The following is a 25279-nucleotide window of genomic DNA, read 5'->3' on the forward strand; positions in this document are numbered from 1 at the left end:
CAGATACTCAGGGTCTTCCTGCCAAACATAGAACTTTATTGTATTTCTAGTTGCGTCCCTTTGTGATAGATTCAGAATCAAGTACTGGACAGAATAGCTCTGAACTATGTCCTTGGGCTAATAAGGTTTCTACCCCACCTGATAAACTGGCTTCTATCCCCACCATGGTGCCAGTTGGAGGCACTTGGATTACAGAGAAACAGCGGCTGGCTTGAAGAGGGGTTTTAGTCTAAAATCTCCCAGTAGGAACACAGAACAGATTGAACTTGTGTTAGGGAGGAAGGTTGCTACATACCAGAGTACATTTCAGTTTCTCAAACCAGAGGGGCACCCAAGGCACTTTCCCTGTCCCCACTCATCCCACAATCCACCTTACTTGCTGACCTCCACCTCTGTGTGTCAAAGCAAAGTAGGAGGTCCCTCTAGGTCAGATTTTTTTTTTCCTTTTCTTTTTTCAGAGCTGGGGACCAAACCCAGGGCCTTGTGCTCGCTAGGCAAGTGCTCTACCACTGAGCCAAATCCCCAACCCTTCTAGGTCAGATTTTAAAAGCCTCAGAAGGCCTCAAGCACTTTGGACCTGGATGGTAGCCAAGATGGGTGCCAGTCAGGGGGACACCATTCTGTGCTACCCTCCCCCCATACTGAATGAACTTTGCTCACTGTCTTTTCCCCTAGCCCAGATAAATAATGGATACATGTTACTGGAAGATGGGGTTGGAACAGAGAGACCCCAGGGCACAGATCTCTTCTAGCTTCTAAAGCTAAGAGATGCCAAGCCGAAAGAGTTCAGACAGCATAAGTGGCCTATGAACACTGGAGCTAGAGGTGAAGCATCTGGCTTTATTGGATCCAGGAGGGAAACAGCTCCAGCTCCTAGCCTAGAACCCTGTGGCCGAGGTGGGAGAGGACCCTCTTCACCTCAGAGCTCCTGTGTTCACCGGCTCCCTACTCCCCCTCCACACACACACACACATGAAAAGTTTGGTGCATACTCATTGTGGGTGAAGGGAAGGAGAAACACCTTCAGTCTAGTTCTTATCAAGCCCACCAAGGGCAAGAGGTGCCAGTAACCCCAGCACTCATGGCTCTCACAGAACACAGCCAGAGACCCTCTCATCCCCAGGACGGAGAGGAAACTGAGCAGATTACTTGAGGGGAGACAAGGTGAGTCCCAGGCCAGTGAAAGGGACATCTCTCTCCCTCTCTGTCTCAGTCTCGATTTCCTACAAGCTGGAGCACAAAGGTGAAGATGTAGACTATATCTGTGTAGATCTGCAGGGCGCCTGTGATGTAGTCCTCTGGGCTGATGGTATGCTTCCGGTTCCCCAGGACCAGCTGCGTGTCATAAGCCAGGAACTGCAGGGAAACCAGACATGAGTGACTGGGAGCTCAGAGTCCAGGGTTCATTTCCTGCCAGCACAATGTCCTGGACCAGCCATATAGCTCGCTAAGGGAGTCATTGAGGAGTAGTGTGATACATGGTGTCTGCCCTTGAGCAGTCCACTTGTCTACCAAAGACTGACACACAGCTGTCACCCAGCCAGCAATAGGAACAGAACACAGTAGGGGTGCCAGAAACTTGTAAAACACCAACATAATAAGGAAGAAAATAATTGTCTATGGCTCCTCCCCACCTCCCAAGCTGCCTAAAGGCCACCATCTCAGCTCCCGTCCTAGAAGAGGGACAGACTTACCAGGGTGAAACAGATGGCCCCCAGACCTGCGTAGACCATGTGGAGCCAGTAAATCTGTGAAATAGCACAGTTGGCATTAGGAAGCTAAGCAAAGCATGACCCTAGCAGGCCCTTGAGACCCAGTTGGCCCTGGGACTCCAACTACAGAGCAGGGAGGTAAGGAAGCTACCTCTCCAGGATCCCCCATCCTACCTCTAGATCCTAGGAGGAACTGAGAATATGTGTTATCTGCCAGAGACAGCAATGGCTGTCCCATAATGTCCACATAACATCAGCCAAACTGAAAGCTATTCTAAGTCCTGGAAACAAGGCAACTGAGTAGAGTTTATGAGGGACAAGCCCAGTGCATGCTGTTTGAAGAGCCTGTGGCAGTGAGCTCCCAGTAGCCCATGTCCCTGGCTCCTACGGCCCACCCTAGAGACAGTTTAGAGAAGTCCTTCAGCAACCTGCCACCCTGCTCAACATTACTGCCAGGTGCCTGTGGACCAGCCAGGACCAGCCATGGTGAGGGGGCAGCACCTCTATCCTGATCCTTTCCCTCCAGCCCTATGCACTGCGCTTAGCTGACTGGAAGCAAAGAAGGCACCAGAACCAATCCTAGGGCCCCTTCCATCCAGGCTTGAGTGGGTCCTGTCTCACTTGGTTTGTCTCACAGAACCTGGTCTTGGCTAACTACCACTTCCTGTAGGAACTGAGTGGTGCTATCCAGGACCTAAGGGGCTATGGTTTCCTACCTTTCTGAGAGAAATCTATTATACCTTAACCCAAAAGGATGGTATTGTGTTGGTGCCCACACTGGCCAGTGGAGAGCTGTGTGAGCCAGAGCCCGCCCCTGCTCCACAGGAAGTCTACTGCCTGGGTTCTACCTGCCCTTGTGTCAGGACACTCACATATTCAAAAAACAGCACTACGCTTGTGACAGCACCGGTTACTGCCAACACTATTCCCAGCACACAGATGAGGCCTGTACATGAGGTGAAGTCCACCTAGCAGAAAGGGAGAAAAGGCACCTGTCAGATAACTGCCATCCTTAGTATCCCAGAGGACTGACTCTGAGCCCCAGCTGGGGAGTCTCAGTGCTGCTCCTGGAGGCATGCAGTAGCAGTGACATGCTAAGGAGCCATACCATACAGGAAGCAACCCAGCAAGTAAAGACATGGGAGCAGATTAGGCTAAGGAAATCTGGTCTGCAAGGGTCTGGGCCCTCCCATGCCTACCCAATACCCAGAGGTGTGTGTGTGTGTGTGTGTGTGTGTGTGTGTGTGTGTGTGTGTGTGTGTGTGTGTGTGTGTGTGTGTAAAAAGGCAGGATGGCAGTGAGAATGGCTAAGATCAAAAACTCAGGTGACAGCAGATGCTGGCGAGGATGTGGAGAAAGAGGAACACTCCTCTGTTGGTGGGATTGCAGACTGGTACAACCACTCTGGAAATCAGTCTGGAGGTTCCTCAGAAAATTAAATATTACACTACCTGAGGACCCAGCTATACCTCTCTTGGGCATATACCCAAAAGATGCTCCAACATACAACAAAGACACGTGCTCCACTGTGTTCATAGCAGCCTTATTTATAATAGCCAGAAGCTGGAAGGAACCCAGATGCCCTTCAACAGAGGAATGGATACAGAAAAAGTGGTACATCTACACAATGGAGTACTACTCAGCTATAAAACAGTGACTTCATGAAAGTCATAGGCAAATGGAATGAACTAGAAAATATCAGGCTGGAGAGATGGCTCAGTGGGCTGGAGAGATGGCTCAGTGGTTAAGAGCACTGACTGCTCTTCCAGAGGTCCTGAGTTCAATTCCCAGCAACCACATGGTGGCTCACAACCATCTGAAATGAGATCTGATGCCCTCTTCTGGTGCGTCTGAAGACAGCTACAATGTACTTATATAGAATAAATAAATCTTAAAAAAAAAAAAAGGAAAAAAAAATCATCCTGAGTTAGGTTATACAATCACAAAAAAACACACTTGGTATGCACTCATTGATAAGTGGATATTAGCCAAAAAGCTCAAATTACCCATGATGCAATCTACAGACCACAGGAAGCTCAAGGAGAAGGATGACCAAAATGCAGATGTTCCCACTCCTTCTTAAAAGGGGGAAAATATTCATAGGAGGGGATATGGAAGCAAAGTTTAGAGCAGCAACTTAAGGAATGGCCATCCAGAGCCTGCCCCTCATGTGGCCCATATATATATACAGCCACCAAAACTAGACAAGATTGACGAAGCTAAAAAATGCATGCGGAAAGGGACTGGATATAGCTCTCTCCTGAGAGACACATCCAAAGCATGTCCAATACAGAAGTCAATGATAGCAGCAAACCACCAAACTGAGAATAGGATCCCCTTGGGGGGAATTAGAGGAAGTATTGAAAGAGTTGAAGGATCTTGCAACTCCATAAAAACAACAATGCCAACCAACCAGAGCTTCCAGGGACTAAACCACTAACAAAAGACTATGTATGGACTGACCCAGGGCTCCAACTGCATATGTAGCAGAGAACAGACTTGTTGGGGCACCAGTGGAAGGGAAAGCCCTTGGTCTTGCCAAGGTTGGACCCCCCCCCCAGTGCAGGGAAATATGGGGAAGGGCAATAAGAGGGATGTATAAGGGGAACACCCATATGGGGGAGGGGGAGGGGAGAGAATGGGAGCTTATGGACAGGAAACCGGGAAGGGGAGTAACCTTTGAAATGTAAGTAAAGAAATATGTAATAAAAAAAAAAAAAAAAAAAAGAAGGCAGGGTGGCCAGGGAAGAGCCTTCCCCATCCTCACCTTAGTCTGAAAGCAGAAGATGGTGACAGCAATGGATACCACGGCAGTGATGATCATAGCAATGATGACAGCTTTGGTTTCATACATACTGGGGAAAAGGAAGCATTGAGATGGGCCAGAGGCATAAGCCATAAGTAGAGACTCCCTGTGTTCAGGATTGTACCCATCCATAATCCACCCAGGCCTCCATACATTCCCTCCCCAAGAGCGTGGAGGATCACCTCTGAACATACCTGGAAATAGCGCCTGTCATAAAGCCCAAAGCCAAAGTCTGAGGGAATGAGAATGAGGTAAACAGTTAAGAATAGCATGGGCTATTGAGTATGGCTCTTAAGTTCCAGCCCCAACACTGTGATTGCCATGGCCCTGCCAGAGCTGGGGGTCGATGTGACTGAATTGGCAAGAACAGCTACAGAGGAAAGCAAGAGCAGGCCAGGCAAGGACATCTTTCCACAAGGGTGTCCCCAACCCTTCCCAGGGGCAGGTCTCCCATTTCCCTTCTAGACTTACAAAGATGGTTAGCAGGATGATGTTCCATGGGAATCGGCGTCTGGAGAGGAAGAGGGAGAGGGGGAGAGAGAAAGACCCTGGTTACCTTCACCTGCCGTGAGTCCATCAAGTCTTAGCAGAAGGAAGCCCTTAGCTCCAGAGAAATAAGTCTTTCCTTTCCTTAGGGAGGGTACTCAGGTATTTACACAAGGATAATCTGACCCAGTCCTTCCCTGTGGAGCCAGCATGGCCAGGACTTGTTTACAGCCCTCGTGTCCCCTGTGTAGCTGTGACAAAGTCACAAAATCTCTCTGAACCTTGAGTTCTTCCTGATAGGAATGTAGTAATTCCCTTTTGTGTTTTTTATTTGTGTGTGTGTGTGTGTGTGTGTGTGTGTGTGTGTGTGTGTGTGTGTGTGTGTACATATGCACCACAGCACACGTGGAGGTCAGAGGATAGCTTGTGGGAGTCATTTTCCTTCCAACATGTAGGTCTCGGACCTCAAACTCAGATCACTAGGCGTGGTGGAAAGTACCTTTACCTGTTGAGGCATCTTGCTCCCCAACTCCCACCTCCTTTGATTTTCTTTTCTGTTAATGCTCAAAATGGTCCATATCTTGTATATATGATTCTTACATATCTTGTAAGAGATATAGCCAGGTGGACATCACATATTCCTCTGTAACATTACTGCCTCCTGTCCCTCATAGGTAGTCCTTGTAGGTCTCTCTCCGCTATGCAAACCCTTTTCCTCTTATAATGCTTTGTCTCTGTCCTACTTTCTACCCTCCTCTTGTCAGAGTCTCCAACACTCACCTGGGTCCCTGGCAGCAGACAAGGATCAGGTAGGTGACAATGAAGACAGCACTGGAGGAAGAGACAGGACATAGCTATAGGCCAGAACACCCCTCCCCTCCCCCAGCCTGCTCTGAGCCCCATAGGAGCGGCATTCAGCACCCTGGGCTTTTTGACAAGCTTCTTTCTTTGTAGGAAGCAAAGGCAACATTGTCTCAGCAAGAGTGCTGAGAAGCCTGAAACAAGGTTTGGATCTGAAGGCAGTGCAGGGTGATCAGAGAGAGCCTGGGCAGCACCATGAAATCTGCATTCCATCACCACATGTCTGCCTGGTCCTGTCCTGTCCCAGCACTCCTTGATGTTACTCCTCAAGTCGTCGTTCTGCCCCTGCCTGGAGACTGGTACAGTTTCTGGGCAGCCCTCTCTCCTAGGGCATAATTCTGCCCTAAACAAAGCTGGTCAGCTGCCTCCTGTCCCCTCCCATCCCAGCAGCACCCTGTACTCACTAGGACACGTAGTACACCGCCACATTGCTCCTCACATATTCACTGACTGGTTCCCTGTGAAGCAGAGGATGCCGAGAAAGGAGTCATACAGTGGTTGTCTGCCTCCAGCTGACAGCCACCCCTCCATGGGCAGCCAGCAGGTACCCAGGCTGGGAAAAGGAGAGACTCACACAAAGGTGAAGACAGCAATGATGGCCACAGTGATGAGCAGCTGGACAGAAATGATGCAGTACACCTAGAGCAAACGGCAGGGACAGCTCACATCTCATCCTAGCCTCTTCCCGAAGGACAGCCAGCACCAAGGCCTCTGCCCACCTCCCTCACCCCCATCATGTTAGTGCTACAGCAGCCTCCTCTTAGCTTGAAAGGCTCAGTGCTTAAGAACACATATTGCTCATGGACCTGAGTTCAGGTCCCAGAAACAGCACCAGGCAGCTCATAATTAGCTATATCCAACTCTAGCTCCAGGAGATCTGATGCTTTCTTCTGGATTCCTCGGATACTGAGCTCACATGTGTTCACAGGCACACGCGCGCGCACGCGCACACACACACACACACACACACACACACACACCTTAATTCAAAATAAAACCAGTCTTGAAAAGATAAACAACAGTAATTTAGAAGGCTCCACTTTTCGGGTCCTTAGAGAATCTTCCGTGGCTGCAGTCTGGCCTGGAAGGGACCCCTCTGCCACTCCAGCTGTTTCCTGGCCCTCTGGGGGATCCTGGGGGATCCCTTTGAGGAAGGTGTAGAGGTAGGCAGCTAAAATACTTACGTGGGATATGTGCCTGCTCCTAGACCTCCCCTAGGCCTCAGCCCATTTCTCACCTTTTGGATGAAGGTATGTCGGACTTTCCGGTCATCCCATTCTCCAGGACCAAAGCTGTCACTTCCTGCTCTCTCCTCCTCACTATAGTCATGGCCTAGGATCAGAGGAGATAACATCAAACCAACTGGGGACCTAGGACACATAGCCTCCATCTCAAAGCAGCCCTGGCCTCCCTGTCTCAAACCAAGGCTCAGGTACCTCCGTCCAAAAGACACACTTGTAACTCACACTCTTATCAAGGTCAGGTTCTCTAGGCACCCTGGGAGGGACCCCAGCTAGGCTTAGGTGAGAAAGAGCTGTTCCATCAGCAGGCATCTGCTGCAGGCTCTGTGCCCAGCCTGCATATTTGGAGATAGGATAGTGATATCACCATCTAGGGAAGCAGCTGATATCTAGGGAGTGGAACTGCCTGGCAGAGCAGTGGCCTTGGGAGTAGAGGGCCAGAGGAAAAAGAGGGGAAGACTACACAGAAAGTAGGTACAGGAGGGCACGGGCTATGGTCTACAGCAGGCTTCACGATATGCAGTGGTCACCTGTGATATCTTAAGATCTGCCTCAGAATACATGTCCAGTAAGAGCTGGCCATACACTCACTGGCTCTGGGACACTGAGGCTACTGCAAGCCACCAACATTCCACGGATGCCTCTTTGGGAACTACTTCCAAAATCTACCCAGAAGGAGTTGAGGTACAGCTCATAGGCAGAGCATATGCTTAACATGTAATGACCTTGAGTTCAGTCTCTCATACCAAAAAGAAATGCAAAATCCACCCCCAGGAGAAGAGGCTTACTATATAGTCTAACCTCACCTTGATAGACCAACCATGACATTTTGGCTGTTGGCAAAAATCAGACTGTATATAAAGGATGGAGATGTGTCAGCCCTAGGATATTAAAAAAAAGAGTGCTTAGGGTTCCTAAGGAAGACATGGTGCCCACACAGGGGCAACAGCCTTGGTGAACAACAGAAATGGTCTTTAGGCAACCACTCAGCAGCCATTACTTCCCCAGCTACCGTCTCTGGGTATAAGCTCTGGTGGATGTCTTAAGGCCTCAGTCTCCTTACTGCACAGAGGCCAGCAAGTGACTGGAGGGAAGAGCAGGTTAAGGGGAAGGTGGGACAGGAAGAGGAAAGGGTATCAAAGGGAATGAAGGCTTCCTCAGCCCCAAGCTCCACCCTGTCCCCCCCAGCCACCCTCCATGACTCACCGTAGTTCATGGGCATTGGATGGACAGGAGGAATCGGCTGTGGGTAGCCAGCAGGGTGCCCGTAACCAGGTTGAGGGTAGGCGGGGTAGGCAGGGTAACCACCAGGCAGGACAGACGGCTGTCCGTAGCCCCCAGGAGGTGGACGGCCAGGGTACAGGGGGTTGTGGTCCTCATAGGGAGGTGGGGCAGTGGGATTGGACATGGCCACTCAAGGGCTGAGGGGAAACCCTAGCTTCTGGGACCTGCAATAGGAAACAAGCAATCAGTCATGAGTTCCTGGCTGCTCACTCCACCCTTGCTCCTTTCTAGGCTATGTCTGTAGCTTACACATGCCACTCACTGCCCACAGGCCACCACCCCACTGGGCCAGCCCTGGGCTTCTATCATCTCTCACAGTAGCCTTTATCTGGGGCCTCCCCTTCCCTGCCACAGGAGAGTAGGAGTGGGGATTAGTCAGCCGACCAGCCAGCACACAGCTGAGCATCAGAAGAGAATGGCAGGAACTCCCTGTTCTCCTTTAAGGAAACCTGGCAGTGCTGGCTTGACAGCAGAACCAGGGAAGAAGCTACATGGCCCCCAGAAGAGCTTCCTGGTGAGTCACAGGGCTGGCCAGCTAGGACCCCTATGGGGTCAACCCAGCCCCCATAGCAGCTGGCTGGAGCAGCTGGCATGAGGGCCAGATACAGGGTGGAGCCAAGCTAGAAGCTGGGCAGGAAAGAGGAGGAAGAAAACAATCCCACCACTGTGCCAGAACTGCCAGGCCCCAGAGGGAGGGGCAGGGCAGGCAGGAGACAGGACTCTCCAGTTCTCATCCATCACAGAGGCATGTGGCAGCCTGTGCCTGCTGCTCCCTTCATGGGTCCTGCCAGGGAGTAAACAGTGCTCCAGAGCTCCATGGAAAGGGGTCTCTGGAGTCTTCCCAGCAGCAGTGGCAAGGAGGGGCAAGGAAAGCAAGCTGACAAGTGAGAGCACAGGATGGGATGCCTCTGACAGGAGAGCCCGGCAGCTTGCTGGGAAGCTCCAGGCACTAGATTCACTTCAAGTGAGCTCAAGGCCCAGCGCAGTAAAGTGGCTCCCACAGTCCTCGAGCCAGCGGTTAGGAACACACCCCGAATGGAGGCCTTGGGGTGGTAGTATGTGTCCTTCCTTCTTTGCTGTCTTCTAGGCCTCCTCTGCCAAGTCCATCACAGCCTGTGGGCTCATAATGAAATGACAGGCGCATCTAGATATGGCTTAGGAGACAAGCTAAGGGAGTGTGTCCTTACTTCTTTCCTAAAACCACCCCTTCCCATGTCACCCTGTGACAGAGGTACCCCTGCTCTACAGGAAAGACTCGAAGATCCAGGTCAGCCGCACCTTCAGAGCTGCTGCTGGAAGGAGGAGAGTCCCAGCTTCTCTTTCCAGGGCACCCAGTGCAGCTCAGAGATCAAATAGAGGACGTTCACATCTCCTCTCAGGGCAACAGGATTTATTCAGAGGGAAATCAGTCAAGATCGAGTAACAGGCCAGGTCTCTGAGAAGGTCACACTGAGGAAAGCTGTTCTTCATCTCCCCAGAGAAAAGAAAGCCCTTCTAGACAGTAAGGGTGTGAGAAGTGAGCTGGGCAGGGAAGCATGGGAGTCAGGCACTGGGGGAGGGGGGGGCAAAGCAGCAGGGTAAATGACACTCGGAGTGGAGAGTCTAAGATCAGCCACTGGAACTGGTTTGGAGAGTCCTGAGTCTATAAAAGGACAGAGCAATCACAAGCAAGATAAAAGAAGCAGGTCTTTCCTGCTCCAACCTTTGGAGCAAAAGCCTTGTTCTCCTAAACCCTGCCCCCTCCCTCTCCACAGCCCCTTCCGAGTCCATAGAAAGGATGGCATCCTGGTGGATGGGAAGAGGGACAAAGCAGGTTACCTTTGGTATAGAGGTGCCTGTCATTTCATTATAGCCCTTATTTCAGTAATCTAGGTCTATCTGACATCCTCCATTGGGATGGTGGTGCAGGCTGATGGTTAAACAGTCCTAAAAGGCACTGCCAGGAAAAGCCCTGTTGTCAGAGTCCCAAGCCATGATGTCACAATGACCTGGCCCTTCACTCTCACAAGGTTTGTGTGAAATGGGATAGTTGAGTGATCTCAGGTCTCAATGATGGCTCTAACAGCTGACTGTGACCCTGGGAAACTGACCACGCAGGGCCTCTGCCTTTTGTTCAGCATGCAGGGGCCCCTCCCTCTTCCCAAGTGAGAGGCCACAGTGACTCACTACCTGGGATGGGGCTCCAGGGTCTAGGGTAGCTCAGCTGCTGACTCATGGGCCTCCCTCCAGTACTCCCTGTCCCTGCCCAGTCATGCTGGTAGTCAGAGGAATTTGCTAGTGAACCTGCCTGATCCCAGCATAGTTCTCTGAGTTCTCCACCGCCTGCCCTTTTGAGCCAGAGACGATGCTACGCATTAGGGTCCTCACCTGGAAGACGTTCAACACCAGTTAACAGTGCCTCCCAAGGAACCGTAAAAATTAAGAGAGAATATACACAGCGGGCTGGAGAGATGGCTCAGCAGCTAAGAGCACTGGCTGCTCTTCCAGAGGACCTGGGTTCAAGTCCCAGCATTCACATGGCAGCTCACAACTGTCTGTAATACCAGTTACACCAGGAGATCTGGCACCCTCACACAGACATACAGGCAGGCAGAATACCAATGCACATAAAATAAAAATAAATTAATTTAAAAAGAAAAGGAAAGAGAGGCCTGAGCTCTTAGAACAGTGCCCAGCCTAGCCAGGGATACTCTGTTTTCAGCTGTGACTTCACTACCTCCGTAGAGCATGCCAGCAGGGGAACATTGCTATTACAGAGACACCGAGATTTAGGGAAGTGAAGAAAGTTGGCCAGGGATACCTCACCAGGGTATAACGAAGTCAAGGCTTACCCCCAGGCTGACTCTGATGTCCTTTTTGAGTCCTTATTTGGATAGTCTATCTGTTTCCAATTTCTCAGCCATTTCCCATGGCTTTGGCTCAGATCCTCCAGTGGTAATAGCAGGATTACACAGAATTGGATGCCTAACAATTCAGCCCTCCACAGTGCACTCCGATCCCATCCATCAGCACAAGGAGACTCAAAATGTGAGACTCTAGACACCCACCCACTTGAGACAAGTTGATCCTAGGCTACAACACAATCCTGGCTGTCTGACCCTGGGTGCAAGAGAGTAAAACCCTTGTTTTGTACCAGCCAGAAAGTTGCCAGCCTCTGCCTCACTCACCACTGAGCCACAGCATGGACAATACCTGTCCGACCAACAAGAACCTCTGGAACCCAGAGCCCCCAATGTGGCTTCTAAGCAGGCCCCAGCTCCTGCATGGCCTCCATGAGGACCCTTCCACCAAGGCTTCCACTAGGGCTGAGGTCTGGGGCTAGCATTGCCCTAAGGGAAGTGGTCAGTCATTCTTTAGCCAGGCTGAGGCATGGGGACTAGAGAAGGAAAGAAGTAGGAAGAGGGACAAGGGCAGAAAAGAGACCTGGAGACAGAGTACAGATAAGGCGGAGTCAGGTCTTCTGCACCCGACTGTGAGGGCTTCACAGGCTCCAGGGACCACAAAGAACTGTGAGCATTTCCCTAAGTTGAGAAGGCATCCAGTGTCTCTGAGCAAACACCAGCTTGTGATCAGTGTCCAGACTGCCCCATCCTCGCAGTTCCATGCCTCGACTTGTACTTTTTTCTCAGATAATCCGTACACATCAGAGAAAACCCAAGGCTCTCCCTGACTCGGTCACAGTGGCGGCAGCAGTGTGTACTAGGCCCAGACAGCAGGATTTGTGGGTGGCCAAGGTTTTCAGTGTAGAATCTGGGGAGGCTGTTCCCTACTACACCCTGGTTGTCTCAGGGACCGGCTCCGTACCTGGCCTGCTGAGGAGGTTAGACTCTGGTTCCAGCTCTCCTGTGGCATGTAAAATGTCTGGAATCTGTAGCTAGAAGACTGAGCTACTGGGGTTACAAGCAAGAGGGTGTGTCTGAAGGGAAGGACCGAAAAGAGCAGTCCAGGCAGCTTTGCCTACCTGAATGCCAGAAACCGATGCCCAGACCAGAATGGAAAGAATTGCTCAGCGTGCATCTCAGGAAGCCCCACCCCATAGCCAGGTCTCCATGCCTAGCCTCTTCCCTCCATTCACCCCAAGAAAACACCTCCCATCCCAGCACATAGCCACTGGGCAGAGAAATGAAGGAAGCAACCAGGAACCCAGAATCCACACCGTACTCTTATGGCCTCAGGATCAGATGTGAAGTAGAGGGATCCAAACATTGATGTCAGCTAGAATCAGGAAACCCAAGAGTTCCAGCCCAGGACAGGCCCTATTGGCCAAGAATTTGGAACTTCATGCCTCTAATTCTAGCAGAGGCAGGGGGACCTCTGTGAGTTCAAGGCCAGCGTGTTCTACATAGCAAGTTCCAGGCCAGCCAGGAGATGGTAGTGAGATGCTATCTTGGGGGAGGGGTATGTGTTAAGGAATTTAGAAATTTCCTTCCCAGCCTGGCCCAGTACCTGAAAGCTCAGCAAAAGAGCCACAGGTACCAGAATACAGCACCCTCTCCAGTTCCCTCATTATTTCTTGCTTATCCTGCCAACCCATTACTCCAGAGTCCAGGCCACTCCTCAGCTCCTACCTCAAGAGTCCTTAACTCTGGATCCACAGAAGCAGAGAGCCAAGCCCTAGAGAATATGGGAAGGCCCAATCCAGCAGCGTCTCCATCACCCTTATCTTTGAGGACAGAATTGTACTGTGGGGTTGTAAGATCCCAGGCACATCACCAGTTAGGGTGGCCTTGGTATGCTTATAAAGAAAGAAGGCCAGGTGGTGGTGCGTACTCCTTTAATCCCAGCACTCGGAAGCCAAAGGCAGACAGATCTCTGAGTTCGAGGCCAGCTTTGTCTACAAAGCAAGTTCCATGACAGCCAGCACTACATAGAGGAACCCTGTCTTGAAAAACAGAAAGAGGGGGTTGGGGATTTAGCTCAGTGGTAGAGCGCTTGCCTAGCAAGCACAGGGCCCTGGGTTCGGTCCCCAGCTCTGAAAAAAAAAAAAGAAAAGAAAAGAAAAGAAAAACAGAAAGAAAGAGGGGAGAGAGGGAGGGAGGAGAAAGAGGGAGGGAGGGAGGGAGGGAGAGAGGGAGGGGGGAGAGAGAGAGGAAAGGAAAGGAAAGGAAAAGAAAAGAGAGAGAAAAAGGAAAAGAAAGGAAAAAAATAAAGGCTGGAGAGATGGCTCAGTAGTTAAGAGCACTGACTGCTCTTCCAGAGGTCCTGAGTTCAAGTCCCAGCAACCATCTGTAATGAGATCTGATGCCCTCTTCTGGTGTGTCTGAAGACAGCTACAGTGTACATTATATGTAATAAATAAATAAATCTTTAAAAAATAAAAGAAAAGGAAGAGCAAGCAAGCAGGCCAGGTGTTATGGCTCAGGCCTTTAATCCTAGTACCTTGGAGGCAGAGACAAACAGATCTCTTGAGTTGGAATCCAGCCTGGTCTACATAGTGAGTTTCTGGACAGCCAGACCTACATAGTGAGACTCCGTCTCACAATTAAAAGAAAGAAAAAAAGAGGAAGCCATTATCAGAGCTGCTGTTATTTTTGACCCAAAGGCTCGTCCCACCCTGCCCCGCCCCAGTTATGTTATCTCCAGGTTAGGAGGGGAGACAAGCAGAAGAGCAGGAGTATTAATCAAACAGCAGTGGAAAATCACAGAGGGGTGGGGAAGGAAGAGAGAGCCACCTAAGAGTTGTAAGGTCAGTTATTAGTAAGCAGTTAAAGTACTTCTGATGCTCACGGAAGTCACACCTCCAATAAAAGTGGGATTCCTTTTCCCATCTTTGCCTGAGTCTCCAGTGTAGGAGCAGGGAGCAAGTTCCATGACAGTCAGCACTGCTGCTGGTGTTGACACTGACCCCAAGACATGAATTGGGGTAGGTCACTTCCAAATTTCAGGCTTCATTTTTACATCTGTAAGATGGGTATATTCTAGGCTGAAAGATCAAAATCCACTGCAGCCCTGCCAGTTTGATTCTGCATAAACAGGCTAACAGGATAAGAGAGCTTCAGAGCAGAATGACATACCCACCCCATCTCATACCCACCCCACGCACACGCACCTGGGAATCTACACACTTGACTGGGTGCCTCTAGTAATGTGCAAGGCATATACAGAGGCCGAAGCACATGGCAAGAGGGTGACCATTAACTTTCACTCTCTCCCCCTAAGATGCTCCCACTCTTCACAGCCTGTGTGATGCTGACCCAGGCAACCCATTTATTATACAAGAACCTAACCCTAAGAAAAACCCATGTCTCTACCCATCTCTTAAAACCCTATGCTTCCACCAACCTGTCCCTTAAAACAGTTGTACTAAAACCAAGCAAAAACATCGCAGTGGACCAGCAGGTTAAGGTACTTGCTGCCAAGCCTGACAACCTAAGTTGGATCCCTCGAAGCCACACAGTGAAAGGAGAGGACTCACTCCCTCAAGTTGTCCTCTGGGCCTCCACATGCATGCACCCACCCTCGCACACAAATAAGTAAATAAAAGTTTTAAAAAGAACCACAAACGTATGAACAGGGCCTGGTGATGTACACCTGTAACCTTAGCACTAGGCTGGCTCAAGCAGGAAGATGACAAGTTCAAGACTAGGGCCATAAGAACCCATGGATAGGAGGAGCAGACTTGCCCTCGTTCTCATATCAGCTGAGTGCCAGGATCCCCTGGAGGGTCTGCTCCCACCCTTAGGTCCAGCAGCTACTGGAACCTTTGTGGTAGGATTTACAGCATGGCTTGGAGGAAATCTAGGCAGCACAGAACCAGGAAAGTAGCATCCCTAAACATCACCTGGGAAGTGCATTGGCCATCCTACGTACAGACATCTTACCTCCTTCCATGACCAATGCATTGTGCCCACGACAAGTAGAGGCCTGTGGACTTCTACATCTTGTTCCTATTCCTCCTTTGATACAAGTCCCATTTTGGCCTAGACTCCCAAAGTCTTAGGTTAAGGCTGGAAGATTCGATCAAGGTCTGCTCTTGTTCAGCATCCCCAAGAGAACTGAAGGCCCTCTGAAGATTGTATGTCCCTTCAACTGTGGCTTGTTGAACTATGGTCACTCTACAGCCAGGCTAGCTTCAGGTCTGCAGCCTGGCTTTCAGTCCTCCTTTTGCCTTTGTCTTCTGAAAAGAATGAAGTGCCCCAGTGTTATTACTGTTTTGTGAGGCAGGTGCTTGCCCTGTATCTCAGGCCACTCTTGCCTCAGCCTCTGGCATGAAAGGTGTGCACCACCACACACTCGATCCTGGGCTTCTACTCTGTCTTAAGGGCTCATGGTGAGAGGTCTTGGGTTTGGAGGTGCTCTGCTATAGATGGCTTCTCTCTGAGGATCCCCCATTCTTAACGAGGAAGCTGAGCCTAGGTGCCTATTACCCTAGCTCATGAACTTCTCCAAATGCTTGCCAACTAATGTGTTATTACCTCTCTGATCTGCTTAGTTTTACATGAGAAGCCCTGAAGTCAGACAGCAAATCAGGAGACCTTGAAGCAAGGTCTCACTTCCCCTTGAAACTATAAACCAAGACCAGGGCCCCATGACTGGAGAGGTAAGAATGGGCAAATGAGGAGGAGATAAGTATGGTGGCCTGTTTGAGGCAGACAAAGCAGCACAAAGAAACACCTGGCTGGCCCTGCCACCACTGGCCAGGCCAAAGACACCAGCTTTGAAACCAAAGCTCACCACTGAGATAAATATTTCAGAGTCTCAGAGAACCAGACACCTGACAGACCTTCCATGACAGTTCTCCCCACTTATCTGGTGTTTTTAGTTGACCCCCAACCCCATGGGTACCACCAGCCATTGGCCACAGTGGAGTGAGTGACTAGGGAAGGAGGCCTCAGGGGACAGGACCTGGTAAAGACAGTTCAGGCTTTACCTGGCAGAGAGCCTTCCTTTCCTTACTCCTGTTCTGGTTTCCTCCCAGTCCTCCCCGCCTGTTTTTCTTTTTCCCATTTCCTTGTTTCATTTTTATTTTTACTCTGCCCTAAAGAGGGCAGGGGGGTAGAGGGGGATGTTGGGGGGGGGGAATTACAGCTTTCACCTGTTATAGTCCCAGCACTTAAGAATCTGAGGCAGAAGTATTGCAACAAGTTCAAGACTTGACTGAGCTACTGAATGAAACTCTCTCTTTAAAAAAAAAAAAAAAGGTCATCAAAGGAACAGGGACAAGGAGTAGGCCAGGCTAGGAATAGGAATTGTCTCTTCTCTAGACCTACAGGTTGGCCCACTGGGTTCACTGCGCTAGGGCTCCCCTTCCCCCTCACCTTAGATCCTCATCACCTGTCTTTGCGCGGTCTGGAGACGCCAGGACAAGCTCGAACAGTCCGAGTGGGGTCCCAAGCCCCTGACTGCCTCCCTCCCTCCCTCTCCCCAACAGCTGAGGACCATGACAGCCTCCATCTCACTTGCAGCACGGCCACTCTGGGGCCCCGGAGTGGGGGACAAGTTCTCAGACAAACAAGCCACTCAGCCACTAACTGGGGCACCCAGCAAGATGCGGGTCAGCTTGCGGGTGCGCACCGAATGCGGTTGCGCCATAAGCCCCGACCATATGCCCTGCCCAGGCGCCCAAGTAAAGTGAAGACCAGAACGGGCAGGACGAAAGGATCCTACTCTGGCTCCTGTTCACGACTGGAGCCGGCCCGCGCATGCCAGAAAAGTTCGGGCGCCCAGGCACAGCGCTGCCCCAGGCCGTTTCCATTCCCCGCCGGCCTCGGGTTCCCACCTCCGCCGGCCGCAGCCCCCTCACTTGCCTGCGCTGTTCCGGACCCTGAGAACTGCCTGGGCCTCCGGGCGATGGCGAGGACTGGGCTGGGCTCGGCTGGGCTGGGGCTCCGTGCCCCGCCCCGTCTCTCTCCGCCGCCAGTGGGGAGGAGCCGCCGGCCCCCCGAGGCCGCCAGAGAGCGCTGAGGTCCACTTCAGACCCCAGCCACAAGCCAGGTGTGAGTGGTTCACATTTACTGGAAGCAACGCTGGCTCGCAGATGAGGACAAAACCCAAACTCACTGGAAAAAAAATAACTCCTTTCCACCAATCCCAGAACCCACCCCAGTAGGAAGCACTGCTTATGAGTCGTCAGTGCCTACATACCAGCGATTTGCACTAGGGCCTTTAGAGCAAACTCTATTGTCTTAAAAGGTGTTATTGTTTTTTGATTTGTTTATTTGTTTGCTTATATTCTGAGTAAAAGGGCGATCTCGCTATGTACCTCATGCTGGTCTCCAGCACTTTGTCACTCGGCCTCAACCCAAGTGTTGCAGTTACTGACCCTGGTTTCACTTAGTCAGATTTCACTGATTTCTTTTTCTTTTTCTTTTTAGTCACTAACTGATCTTCAGCACAACTTTAGGTTTAGGGGCGTAGCACAGTGGTAAATCTCTGGCCTTCCATGTGAGAGAACCAGCTGGGTGTCATCCCCATCACAACAAAACCAAACAACAGAAGAATAGTTTCAGTGAAGCACAATATTGTATCACATGACTGTGCTGTGTTTATATCAGTTCATTCTTAAAACTTTTTATTTCATAAAAAATCATTTTTAAGTCACAAAAACATCTGTAATGAATAACAATTCTGTGCTTTTAAACTAACTGCCTTTTTCAAGTTGAAAACTTCAAATATACAAACAGAGGCAGAGACTGAGCTCTGCTTGGAATCAGTCATGTGTCACTTAATGACAGGGATGCATTAGGTCAGAGAATGTCAATGTTGTGCAAGCCTCCTGGTGTATTTGCACTAACAGCTCACTATGTGTCACTGAGAAGTAAAAATAATCTTACTGGGGGCTGGAGAGATGGCTCAGTGGTTAAGAGCACTGACTGCTCTTCCAGAGGTCGAGAGTTCAATTCCCAGCAACCACATGGTGGCTCACAACCATCTGTAATGGGATCTGATGCCCTCTTCTGGTGCGTCTTTAGACAGTGACAGTGTATTCATATAAATAATAAATAAATAAATCTTAAAAAAAAAATCTTACTGAAGGCGGCAGGCAGTATGCTGGCTTAGGAAGCAAGAAGTCCTGGTTCCATCCTCTGCTCTGCACAGTGGAAGTGGTGTAAGCCCATAATGCCAGATATTCCAGGAATGTTAACAGTAAATAACTTACCTCAAAGAGGTTAAGAGGAGTCAAATATGTAGCCATGGTCAAGGAAAACCAATTTATGTTATCCAAAAGTCTGTGTTCCAACATGGTAATCATTTGGTGAAGTTTTGGGGGGTCAGGAGTTGTCTTAAGGTTTTACTGCAGTAAACAGACACTATGACCAAGGCAACTCTTATAAGGACAACGTTTAATTGGGGCTGGCTCACAGGTTCAGAGGTTCAGTCCATTATCAAGGCAGTGTCCAGGCAGGGGTGGTGCAGGAGGAGCTGAGAGTTCTACATATTCATCTGAAAGTCACTAGAAGACTGGCTTCCAGGCAGCTAGGAGGAGGGTCTTAAACCCACTCCCACAGTGACACACTTCCTCTAACAAGGCCACACCTCCTAATACATTCCTGGGCCAAGTACATTCAAATCATCGTAGGGGTGGTTTGATTTGGTTTTGGTTGTGTTTAAAGGGTCTCACGGTCTCACGTAACTCTGCAATTCAGTATGTAGACTAGGCTACCCTGGAATCACAGAGAGACATACCTACCTCTGCCTCTTGGATTAAAGCTGTGCACAACCACAAAGTTTGAAAAGGGTTTTATATTAGCAGAACCAAAAAATAAATTGTTAGTTGAGGCACTTTTCAAATGGACTGTTGGAAAAACTAAGTAGGCCATTATAACAAAGTGGGGATATCTCAGCTGTAAGCCTCAGAGGCTATCTGATGATAATCAGCCTTTGGGTTAGCAGAAGGGTTTTATCTGTTAGTCACTGAATGTTAGGTCAGACACAGAGGTAGACAAGAAATGGCCACTTAGGGACTGAAGATAACCCAAGATAAATTATAGTTAGGCTCTAGACCAGCAAACATTCCACCCTCTATATAGTCACTGGGATTCTAGTCTCTTCATCAGCCTGCTCAAAGCTCAGGTGAACATGCAATTCCTTTCTAGGAACTTCTGTTCAGAAGTAGATGCAGAAGGATCGGGATTATTCTCAGCTACACTGAGAGGCTAAGGCCAGCCTGGTTGTGGGCCCAGCATCATGTATTTGCTCCCTGTTTGGCCTTATCTTTTGGTACATCTCTGTACTTCAAAACGGTGTGGTCTCAGTTCCACATGGTGGTGCACACTTTGAGGTTGCTAGATGGGGGACTTAGCTCCTGCTGTCCTACCCCTTATTGCTCCCACAAAATGCAACAGCAGAAGCCAAGCTGAGTGGCACGTATCTGAGGGCAGCCCACGCCTCCAGGTGAGAATCAATCTCAAGGGAGTTGGCAGGGTGGCTCTGTGGGTAAAGGCACTTGTCACCAATCCTCACTACCTGAGATCAATCCCTGATCCCTTGTATCTGAAGGGGAGAATAGACTCTGCAGGTTGTCTTATGACAACACACACACACACACACACACACACACACACACACACACACACACACACACACGGCACACATTAAATTAATGAGATTTGAGATTTGAAAGGGTTAGGCTTTGTTTTTTTTTTTTAAAGTTTGGTTAGCCAGGTGTGGTGGTGTACGCCCTTAACTCCAGCAATCAGGCGGCAGAGGCAGGTGGATCTTTTTAAATCTTTGGCCAGCCTGGTCTACATAGCAAGTAATGGGCCAGCCAGGGCTACAGTGAGAATGTATCTCAAAAAAAAAAAAAAAAGTCAGTAACAGTTCCATTTTTTTATGGAACAGCTGTTTGAGTTTGTGTGGTTCCAAAGTCCAGTTTCTGCTGAGCACAAAGGCTGCTGAGTAGGGGCACACCTGCGTTTCCCACGTTTAACTTCTCTCTTGCTTATCTTGTAGTAATAGCTGCAAATCAGTATCACCTCTAAGTGCTTTCCACAGCTTGGGTCCCCCCTTTAAATTCTTATGTATGTGAGTACACTGTTGCTGCCCTCAGACACACCAGAAGAGAGCCTCAGATCCCATTACAGATGGTTTTGAGCCGCCATGGTTCCTGGGAATTGAACTTGGACCTCTGGAAAAGCAGCCAGTGTCCTTTACTGCTGAGTCATCTCTCCAGCCAGACACTTTCCTTTTTTAATTTTGTTCCCTCTTTTGTTTTCTTCTGAGACATGACCTCACTATGTAATTCTGGCTGTCCTGGAACTCACTGGGTAGACCAGACTCTACCACCTCTGCCTTCCAAGTACTGGAATTAAAGTCACACATTACCATGAACAGCAACTTCCCCCTTTGTAAATTGTCTTAAATCACATTTCTTTATTTTGTGTGGGTTCCTGCAGGTGTGTGGGTGACTGCTTCCCACATGACACCTTCTCTGGCTAACAGGGCTCAGAGTCCTCCATCCTCCCGAGTGCCAGGATGTTGGGATTACAGGTGTGTGCCTACCACGTCAGGCTCACTTTGACCTTTGAATGGACCGGGATCACAATGAGATTTATTTGTTTAATGAATTACACTGTCACTGTCTTCTTTGGATTCCATTACAGAGCATCAGATTACAGATGGTTGTGAGCCACCATGTGGTTGCTGGGTCCTCTGGAAGAACAGCCAGTGCTCTTCATGGCTGGGCCCTCTCTCCAGCCCCCAGAACACAGTAAGAAAGCACAGCTAGAAACGGAGTCAGGGGAAGGCTGAGCACTCAGGAGCAGCTGTGGGAGTTCCTGGCACATCCCACACTTGCCAAGAGCAGCAGTTAGGCAAGAACTTGCCAGGTAGGCTAGGCTGCCTAGCCAGCTCATCCCAAGGGCCTGTCTGCACCTCCCCAGGACCCTCATGCTTGTATAGCAAGCTCTCTACCAACTGTGCCATTTTCCCACACTGGAGTCAACTTTAAAAACACAACAAAGGGCTAAGTCAGTAAAATGCTTCTGGGGCAAGCATGGGAACCTGAGTTTAGGTCACCAGCCCCCATAGAAAAGCAGGTGGAGTAGCACACACCTAGAGTCCCATTGTTCTTATGGAGATGTGCCAGGAAAAACCTTAGCTAGACCACCTAGGAGCTGAATCCTACGCAGTTGAATTAGGGTCTCTTTATTCAAGCTAGGGCATGGGCCACAGGAGGGGGCCCCAGCCCATTTTCAGACAAGCATTTATAGAGGCAAGAAACGGGTATCTATCCTGGTCATATCTGATTTGGGGCCATTATGGCCTTTTACATAATTGGCTAGTGTTGGGAGTCAAACCATACACTTAACTTCTGCTTTCCTCCTGATTGGAAACTGGTGCTAGGTACCAGCCTGATAGTTAATTCGAGCTCAACTTTAGGTCAGGTTCTCTAAGGTGGAGTCTGAACCCAAAAGATTTGGTCTCTCAGAGACAGGCCAAAACAATGAAACAAGTCTCAAAAAATGAGTGTGTGGTGTGTGTGTGTGTGTGTGTGTGTGTGTGTGTGTGTGTGTGTGTGTGTAGAGTAATAGAGGAAGACACTGGATATCCTCAATCAGGTAAGTGGACCCCACCCCAACACACACAAGCATATACCATCACACACAATAAAATAAAATAAATCGGGGGGAGGGCGGCAATGGGGTGAGGGTGGGGAGGGGAACACCCATAAGGAAGGGGGGGAGGGAAGGGGATGTTTGCCCGGAAACCCGGAAAGGGAATAACACTCGAAATGTACATAAGAAATACTCAAGTTAATAAAAAAAAAATAAAATAAAATAAATCGACTAATGTGCATGCACACACACCACTCACATATGCAGTATGTATGTGTATTTGTATAGCAAGGCATAATTTAAATGGAAGTTACATAGGAGGCCTAGGCTATCTCTACTGACAACCCAACCCTTCAGTGTACTCCCAGTTCCCACCGCCTATAGACCTCCTTTTAAGAAGTTTCTCCTTCAAAAAGAACTCACCAGAGAAAGCATAGCTCTGTTGCTCAATCTTGGTCTCCTTTTTCCTACATGGATAGAATCCTAGGTGAGTTTTGCAGCCTGCACGATTTGGCAGTTAGCACCTTTAATCCCAGTACTCAGGAGGCAGGGACAGGTGGATCTCTCTCTGAGTTCAAGGCCAGCTTGATCTCCATAGAGAGTTCCAGGACAGCCAAGGCTACACATCGATAGACCCTGTCTAATATATGCACTAGCCTCCACTATGTAAGGAAACCAACTGGTGAGGCCTTGTCCGTGCCCTGCAGCAAGGCATCAAGCTTTGGAAAAGCAAGACCCTTGGGTAAAAGCCATTGATGGAGAGTTAGGTAGGTGACCCACATCTGTAATCCCAGCAAATAGGGGTAGAAAAGTCCAGGAGTTCAGGGTCATCCTATGCTACATAGCCAGGTAAAGCTAAGATCTGGCTATGCAGCAGACAATCTCAAAACAAAGAAACAAAGACTCCAAAGTAACAAATAATTCTGTTTTGCATAAGTATGCCCCCACTTCTCAGACAACATTTTGGGATACTTACTCTAAAAATAATATTCATTGTTTATCTAGAATTCAAACTCACTTGGGTGTCTGGCATTTCTCTGACAATCCCATAATCCTACTGGAACAGAAAGTCAAGTCAGGAAAGGGTGGAGAGTGAGAGATACCAGGCTGATGTTTATTTCCTCAATGGGAGGAAGTCAAAAGGATGATGGGAGGGTCCAGGGAACCTGGCAACAGTGAGTAAGGAATGGGAAGCTGGGTCTGCAAGGCTGTGCTCCCCTCCAGCCTGGCTGCAGACTCCCAAAATTCCATCCACAGCTCCGACTGCCTAGGCAGCTTTCCTGCAGTTTTCCTCCCCTGTGAGGTTTTGCTGTGTCTATCAGCTTCCTCACAGAAGGTGCCCTTCTTCAGAGGACTTTCCCTGTACTAGAGACAGAGTCCTATTCCGCTCCTCTGCCTGGCCCTGCCCCATCCCCTGTAGGACCAGAAGTGCCCTGCAGCTCTTAGGTGAGATAGGGAAGACAAATGTGAATGATACAAGATGAGGGAAGATGGGGGTGGGGGGAGGACACAGGTTCTTCCTCCTACAAATGAGCCTTGTGTTTTATTCACGAAAAATAATTTAATCTTGGCAGGAGCAGGCAGATCTGAGTTTGAGGCCAGCATGGTCTGAAAAGCAAGTTCCAAGCAGCGGAGCTACACAAAGAAACCTTGTGGTGGTAGGGGAAGGCGAAGAAGGAAAGAAAGGAAAAGGACAAAAAAAGAGGGAAGGAAAGGAAAAAGAAAAATGTTTATTGAGCAATTATTATATTCCAGGCAGTGTTATAGGGTTTGGACATCAGGGACAGTTTAGGTGAACTGTGCATCCTAGCAAGGAACAACAACAGGCATTTGATGTCAAAACCAATCAATAGAGGTCACTTCATCTTGAACAGAAAAGAGGAAAAATTCAGTTAATAAAACATTGGATTTTGTTGGGTGTAGTGGTGCACGCCTTTAATCCTTACACCCAGGAGCAGAGACAGGTGGATCTCTATCAGTTCAAGGCCAGCCTAGTCTTCTTAACAGATTCCAAGTCAGCCAAGGCTACGTGGTGAGATCTTGTCTCGAAAACAAGACAAAATAATAATAATAATAATAATAATAATAATAATAATAATAATAATAATAATAATGTTTAAGTTAGAAATTAACATTAGTGTATGCTTGGGAGGCAGAGACAGGCAGATCTCTATGAGTTCAAGGCCAACCTGTTCTCTGTATTGAGTTTTCCAGGACAACCAGAGCTTCATAATAGAACCACAAAAGGTTAACATTATTGTCAATAAGCATTATTTAGCACTTTCCTAAAGAAATAATGGGCTGCACACACTGGCAATCCCTAGTAGAGATGCTGAGACAAAAGGATCAAATGTTCAAAGTCAGCCTGAGCTACTGAAACTCAGAAGGGAACATTGAGGATGCGTGGCTGTGTTGGTAGAGCACTGGTCTAGCACACAAGAAGCCCTAGGCTCTAACCCCAGCACAGAGAGGCAGGAGAATCCATAATTCAAGGTCATCCATGACTACATAGCAAGTTCTAGAACAGTGTGGGCTACATGTAGTGGGAGGATAGAGTATGAGGAAGAGAGAAAGTAGGGACTAGGAAGACTGGAGAATTCCTCAGGGTGGGGCATGGAGGGTGAGGAGTGGGAGGTTAGGGGTTTCCCAGCCTTGGCCTGCAGGGTTTAGGCTCCTCTGCATTTACACCAACAAAGGAATCTGATCTCACCATTCTGCTTTTCCACCTCTGGCTACTGAGGCCTTAGGTTATTCCACTTACACAAAAGACATTAAGAACAGTCCTGTGGTGCTGGGTAAACAGACTCCATTAGAAATGGAAGTGAGTTGTAGAATAAGGAAGCTGGACCTGTCCGGCATCCACCAAAGCACAACCAGGACCAGAGTACCCTGTCCATCTCCTCCGGAATCATCTGAGGTGCTTGTGAAAAAAAGTGCAAATCCCCTGGGGAGATGTTTCCCTCCAGACCTGAGAGGCAGCTGTAAGCTGAGGCCCCAGGGCAGTCACTAGCCAACTCCAAGTTATAATCACTGGTGACTGTGGGACCTTGGGGCCTGCCCTTAACTACTCTGTGCCTTGGTGGCTGTGTCTGTGTAAAGAAAGGTAATAATAGAATGTGTTTGTAAGGATTAAAAATAGTAGTTGTCAGGTGCTTGGGGCAGAGTTGAAAAGTCCCTTGTTACAGGTCTGGAGGGAGCCTGCCCAGTGACACAGGTGAACTTGGTCTCAGCTTGGGTTTCAGTTCCTGTTGGTATGAATGTCTAGGCCGGGATTCTCAGCGGGGTCAGGGTCACATGGATCCTTACTCTGCCCAATGCCACCTTGTATCTTGGTCCCTTGAGCCATCAGGCCTGCTTGGAGTATTCAGGATCGGTTTTCCCACCCCACCGCCC

General features: G+C 49.2%; 2 protein-coding genes across 4 annotated transcripts in view; one reads left to right on the forward strand and one right to left on the reverse strand.

The window, feature by feature from the left end:
• The window catches only part of Pnkd (PNKD metallo-beta-lactamase domain containing), a 68886-nt gene that overhangs the window by 3203 nt on the left and 40404 nt on the right, over positions 1-25279 (forward strand). The window lies entirely within an intron of this gene.
• Positions 533-17359, reverse strand: Tmbim1 (transmembrane BAX inhibitor motif containing 1). Of its 3 annotated transcripts, none has more exons than XM_032901335.1 (12): positions 17138-17359; positions 8313-8554; positions 7103-7197; positions 6440-6504; positions 6270-6323; positions 5785-5835; positions 4990-5029; positions 4713-4750; positions 4480-4567; positions 2585-2680; positions 1695-1748; positions 533-1356 (listed from the first exon to the last, which is right to left on the reverse strand). In XM_032901335.1, exons 2-12 carry the CDS (start codon positions 8512-8514, stop codon positions 1210-1212), a joined length of 930 nt encoding a protein of 309 aa, XP_032757226.1. In that variant the 5' UTR covers positions 8515-8554; positions 17138-17359; the 3' UTR covers positions 533-1209. The 3 variants fall into 3 exon arrangements, with proteins under 3 accessions (XP_032757226.1, XP_032757227.1, XP_032757228.1); XM_032901336.1 differs by lacking the exon at positions 17138-17359 and adding an exon at positions 16649-17092; XM_032901337.1 differs by lacking the exon at positions 17138-17359 and adding an exon at positions 7913-7987 and having other exon boundaries at positions 8313-8405.

This window comes from Rattus rattus, chromosome 4 (assembly GCF_011064425.1).
Source record: "Rattus rattus isolate New Zealand chromosome 4, Rrattus_CSIRO_v1, whole genome shotgun sequence".
In the NCBI taxonomy this organism is placed as follows: domain Eukaryota; kingdom Metazoa; phylum Chordata; class Mammalia; order Rodentia; family Muridae; genus Rattus; species Rattus rattus.

Coding starts and splice junctions, on each gene's coding strand:
- Tmbim1 (XM_032901335.1), bottom strand. CDS start 8,514: ATGTCCAATCCCACTGCCCCACCTCCCTATGAGGACCACAACCCCCTG. Junction 7,198..8,312: donor TCCAATGCCCATGAACTACG/GTGAGTCATGGA, acceptor CTCTGATCCTAG/GCCATGACTATAGTGAGGAG. Junction 6,505..7,102: donor GACATACCTTCATCCAAAAG/GTGAGAAATGGG, acceptor CGTTTGCTCTAG/GTGTACTGCATCATTTCTGT.